The 6,000-nt window shown below is 40.4% G+C and overlaps 1 protein-coding gene across 1 annotated transcript in view; it reads left to right on the forward strand.

The window, feature by feature from the left end:
• Positions 1–6,000, forward strand: part of LOC127449527 (pericentrin-like) — an 83,640-nt gene that overhangs the window by 30,855 nt on the left and 46,785 nt on the right. The window contains exons 19-20 of the mRNA XM_051713014.1: positions 1,063–1,678; positions 4,296–4,505. Coding sequence (XP_051568974.1) covers positions 1,063–1,678; positions 4,296–4,505 — 826 coding nt within the window. The remainder of the gene's footprint in view (positions 1–1,062; positions 1,679–4,295; positions 4,506–6,000) is intronic.

Below are 6,000 nucleotides of genomic sequence, written 5' to 3' on the forward strand. Positions count from 1 at the left end.
CTTAACTCGTCCTGCACCGCTTGGGGTGTAGTTGGGTTGGGAACCGAGAACCTGTTCCATTTTTAAAAATTTCCATTTTATGACTTTCGGTTCCGTTAACTGTTCTCGCATGTGCAAATTTCCGCCAACGCGGATGAAACACTGTACTAAAATACTCTGACAGTGTTTCCTGCAGTGCTGCCTTCTACTGAATCTATAGGGTAAAACACAAAGTGCATCCAGTGTATTCTGGTTCCCGAACAAATTACTCTCTTGAGCCAGTTCTTTCGAATCTACTGCAGGAAACATCTGCCGCTTCTGGTGTAGTCCAATTCCTGAACTAATGACTAATAAGCCAGCTCTTAATAAAACATAATAAGCAAGTTATGATGCATTTTTGGATTGAATTATGCCTCAAAGTCTGCAAACATGCATTTTACAAGAGTTGTATTACATTTATTTCTGGTTTGTTATATCTGCTCTGTAGACATCTAAAATGATCTCATTGTTTGGCAACAGGCTGCTGAAGGCATAATAAGAAAACATTTCTTAATTTCAAAAAATTGTTCTTCGAATGTATTGAAAGACTCTTTAGGAGGAAGCGGAAGTGTTAAATTGCCTATGATTTCTAAGCTATGGGCATAAATAATGCCTCAAATCAGGGGGCTTGTTGAAGAGAGGTGTGCTTTTTACTTTTCTTAGTGATTGAACATATGATTTTAGCCTGGCAGACAAATAAAAGGTGAGAAAATCTCATAAATTTACATTTGAAGGAGGGATCTGAGCCGTAACTAGGGACCAGAATATTATAGAGGCTTAGGAGCTGGCCAGTAAGCAACCACCCAGAATACCCCAGCAACAACTTAGCAACGTAGATCAGTGCCTTGGCAACCATGCACAACACCCTAGAATGGTGTGACTTTTATACAGGAAGGCGCCAGCACCTCTCTAATTTTCTTTCAATAAAAACAAATTGAATTCTACTTTTTTTTTTTTTTTTTTTTTTAATATATAAGTAAAACAAAATGGAGACAGTTTCTCATTAGAATACTTGTGCTGATTTTCTGTATGTCACACATGTAGACACCAAGAAGAACAAAGGCAACTGGAGGAGAAGTTGACCCATCAAAGAGATGCTACGCTGGGGCTATTGAGAGAACAGCATGCTGTGGAGCTCCAGGCCCAGAAAGCTCTTTTGGACCAGCAAGCTGCTCAAATAGAGCATCTTGAAAAGGAGTGCCAGGAGCTCAAACTACACCACCAAGAGGAAATGGAATCCCTGAGGGCCAATCACAAAACAGCATTCGAGACCTTGAAGATGGAGGCTATGGAGAAACACAAGGTAGAACTTGACAAACTGGAGGCGGTACTTCAGGAAACCAATCTGGTGCAGCTTGAAGCTCAAGAGGCGGAGCTTCAGGCACGGCACAAACAGGAGAGGGAGGAGCTTGAGAAGAGGCTGTTGGCAAACATGGATACAATGGAGAGCACTTACCTGAAAGAGATCCAGGCTGTACAGGATGAGAAGAAAGCAGAACTGCATGACCTTCAGGCCTCACTGAAAGAACGCTATACTGGAGAGATTGAGAAGCAGAGGAAGGAGGAGCAAACCATCAGAGAGGAGCTCAGGAGTGAGCTGGCGAAGGTTCATATGGACAAGTTTAGCGCCATGGCAATGGAACTACGTCAAGCTCATCAGGTGAGCACTATAATGGATGGATAAAATTATGATTTTAGTTGGTTTTTTTCCTCTTTTCTCAAGATTTTGTTTGATCATTTTTGTTTACCCAAAGTGTTTGGGAAGAGTTTATTTGCTATACAGAGTTTAAATCAAAGAGACGGAACCACATGTTGATCCAGCAAGTAGTATAGAGAGTGTGGTACAGATTGGTGATCTCGTATTGTGATCCGGTTATTTTTATTTGTGGCTTCCATGTCAGTTGATGTGTGTGAGAGACTGTTTACCATATCCCTGGTTGTAATGTGGGTGGAGGTGTGAGAGAGTGAGAGAGTGAGAGAGTGAGAGAGTGAGAGAGTGAGAGAGTGAGAGAGAGAGAGAGAGAATATTGCAGTTGTGTCTTTGTCACTAGAAGAGTAATCAAGCTAGGATTGTAATACTAGTTGGTTGGGTAACTTAGTACCTCTCCTTTCTTTTATCATGGTGATCCATTTGCACTACAAAGCCTGTAAATATTGCACTAAAATTTTTTTAATTCATGGCATCTGGGACACCGTTCACACCTGGTATTAAGATGCGTCTCAAGTGATACATTCACAAGTGGCCAGAAGAGACACATCGCTGTTTTACACTTGGTCACTTAAATATGTATTCTGTGACCACTTGTGTTTGGATTTCGAGGAGTCTCCATTTCACAACGACATACATCAGTCACTATGCCAGTGTGTAACAGTCGGAGTTATTTATTTATTTATTTTTTTTGGCAGTTTAACGGTGCACTGTTACACTCAGATGCAGTTGAAATTTAGTCTAAGCACAAAAGCAAAATTTTGAGCAGAATTCTCAGTTCATTTAGTGGAGTACATGTATTAAAGTCTCTTCAGATATTCATGTTTCTCATCTGTGTCCCTACATGTTGATATTAGACACACTGAAGAAGATTCTCGGACTTATGTATTTGCTTTTTCACATTTTTCGTTTGGGCGGTTATGTCCTTTTAAAGTTGCTCCTAACTGGCAAAGTTGAAACTTGTGTTTAAGCGCAGTGGTTTATTGACAGGTGAGGGGTGGTGTTTCACTGCTTTCCGGAATGCGTTTAGAATGGATAAGCGTTGATCGTTGAAATCTAATGCGATGTGGTCACATCCGTATGGTTTATTTTTATTTTTTATTTTTTTTTTATTTTTTTGTGAACCGATCTAGGGCTGAAAAAAAAAATCGAGATTACAGTTATGGCTGCTGCAGTTAAATAATCGTGGAAAGTGTAAATTACAGCATTCCATTTAGATCTACTCCCATTGTATTTACATTTTCTATTTTTTTTTTTTTTTTTTTTTTTTTTTTCAGTGGTTGAGCATTGTAACCAATTGGATACATATTCGTTGAGTACATAAGCCTATCAGTAACTATGCTAGAAAGCTAGAACCCTCCCATTATAATATAGCGATATAACAGCGATTTAATTAAGTCACAAAGTTCTAAGCTTTTTAAAAAAATATATTTTTTTATCCCCTTTTCTCCCAATTTGGAATGCCCAATTCCCACTACTTAGTAGGTCCTCGTGGTGGAGCGGTTACTCACCTCAATCTGGGTGGCAGAGGACAAGTCTCAGTTGCCTCCTCTTCTGAGACCGTCAATCCGCACATCTTATCACGTGGCTCGCTGTGCATGACACAGCGGAGACTCGCAGCACGTGGAGGCTCATGCTACTCTCTGCGATCCACACACAACTTACCATGCGCCCCATTGAGAGCAAGAACTCCTAATCGCAACCACAAGGAGGTTACCCCATGTGACTCTACCCTCCCTAGCAACGGGGCCAATTTGGTTGCTTAGAAGACCTGGCTGGAGTCACTCGGCACACCCTGGATTCGAACTCGCAACTCCAGGGGTGGTAGTCAGCATCAATACTCTGAGCTACCTAGGCCACCTAAGCTTGTTTTTGGAGGTATAGCTTACATTAGAAAAAAATACGTATTGTAATCTGCCCCACACAAAAAAGGAATGTAAATTCTATCAATTTCTATTAATCAAAATTAATAATTGTGATTTACAATATCAAGAGAAATAATTGACAATTACTTTTTGTCATAATCGTGCAGGCCTAATCCTATCCAAAACTTTATGCACGCCTTTAAAGGTGCACTCGGTAACTTTTTGCTCATGTCATCTTGGATTTACAGTGATGCCTAGTGGTGTGGATGCAGCATCATTCAAAATGAGTAGTTTTTAGTTACAGATGCCATTGTAGAAATTCACTATTCACAATCAGCCATGATTAATTTAATCCAAGAGTGAAAGTGTCCAATAACAAGGTGGTTACTGAGTTTAAGCGAGTAGTATTCAGCTGGTCATGTGATTCTAACATGGCAGCACCCATGAGGGTGCTCCTGCCCCATGTAGAATAAAACAGCTTTTATAAGGTTACTGATATGACTAGAATCCTCATCTTGTGAGTGGTCACGTTTGTATACATATGTTTCAAAATTACAATTTAATTTCTTTAGGTGTAAAAATGTTTAATGGGGAAAAAATTACTGAGTGCACCTTTAATAAACAGGGTCTGTATGCTTTAAACGAGGTGTGCTGCACTTCAATGTTTAAGGTTGTTACTTTAATGTATTCACTTGCTCTTGCAGGAGGAGATGTCTGAAGTTCTCTCCTCTCAGAGGGCTGCTCTGGAGGATGAGCATTACTCTGCTCTGGAAGCTCTTCAGCAGCAGGTGGTTGCTTTAGAGAAGCAGCATAGCGCTGCTCTACTGGAGATCACTGAAATTGCCACTGCAGATAAACTGCAACAAAAGCAACAACTGGATGTGCTGGCCACCCAGCATCAGCAGCAACTGCAGGTATGTGCTCAGGAAGGCTATAAAAACAGGAGCCTAGGTTTCCTTAGGCTGACCATTTGTATTCATTAAGATATGTTTAGCCCTTAGTGTGGATTAGTGTTGGTTAAAACAAAGATGGCGCTGTAGATGGCCGCCTCAATGTGGAGCTCTCCAATTCTTTTAAAAAGATGGACCAATGAAGCAGAACTGGAACTACAAGCCTGCTATGACTGCACTGATTGGAGTGTTTTTGAAGCTGCAGACACCAATCTGGATGAGCTCACAGATATTGTAATATCATATATCAGTTTCTGTGAGGATATGTGCGTTCTTACTAGGATTTAATACCTTTTTGAACCGTTTTCTTCTGGCTGGTGCTACAGAGCACTGAGCACCAGAACCGTCAGGCACAAGAACAGTTTTTTCCCTCAGGCTATCCATCTCATGAACAGTTCAAACTGCCCCATTGAGCAATAATTATGTGCAATACACAGTTTAGTCTATTTATATTCATCCAACATATCCTACCTCTTCTGCCACTACATGCCCTTGCACTATCTGTATACAACAGATTTGTATTTGTACATACTATATGTATATTTTTGTCTTATTGTGTATTTCTGTTTATATACAGTTGTGCTCAAAAGTTTGCATACCCTTGGAGAATTGGTAATTAATAAAAAAAAAAAAAATATATATATATATATATATCACACACCATTTTTAAAGAAAACATGAGTGAGCAGGCAAAACACATTTCTATTATTTCTTATGGGATTCATATTCAACTGTAGGTTATAACAGAATGGCACAATTATAAAACAAAACATGGCAACAAAGAAAAAAATGAAATGACCCCTGTTCAAAAGTCTGCATACCCTTAGTTCTTAATACTGTGTGTTGCCCCCTTTTATCATCAATGACAGCATGCAGTCTTTTGTAATAGTTGTCTATGAGGCCCCAAATTCTTGCAGGTGGTATAGCTGCCCATTCGTCTTGGCAAAATGCCACCAGGTCATGCAAAGTCTTTGGTTGTCTTGCATGAACCGCACGTTTGAGATCTCTCCAGAGTGGCTCGATGATATTAAGGTCAGGAGACTGTGATGGCCACTCCAGAACCTTCACCTTTTTCTGCTGTAACCACTGGAGGGTCAACTTAGCCTTGTGCTTAGGGTCATTGTCGTGCTGGAAAGTCCAAGAGCGTCCCATGTGCAGCTTTCGTACAGAAGAATGCAAATTGTCTGCCAGTATTTTCTGATAACATGCTGCATTCATCTTGCAATCAATTTTCACAAGATTCCCCGTGCCTTTAGAGCTCACACACCCCCAAAACATCAGTGAGCCACCACCATGCTTCACAGTGGGGATGGTATTCTTTTTGTTGACCCCTCTCCAAACATAGCGCTTATGGTTGTGACCATAAAGCTCTATTTTGGTCTCGTCACTCCAAATTACAGTGTGCCAGAAGCTGTGACGCGTGTCAAGGTTTTGTCAGGCATATTGTTACCGGGCTTTT

Source organism: Myxocyprinus asiaticus, chromosome 12, assembly GCF_019703515.2.
Source record: "Myxocyprinus asiaticus isolate MX2 ecotype Aquarium Trade chromosome 12, UBuf_Myxa_2, whole genome shotgun sequence".
In the NCBI taxonomy this organism is placed as follows: domain Eukaryota; kingdom Metazoa; phylum Chordata; class Actinopteri; order Cypriniformes; family Catostomidae; genus Myxocyprinus; species Myxocyprinus asiaticus.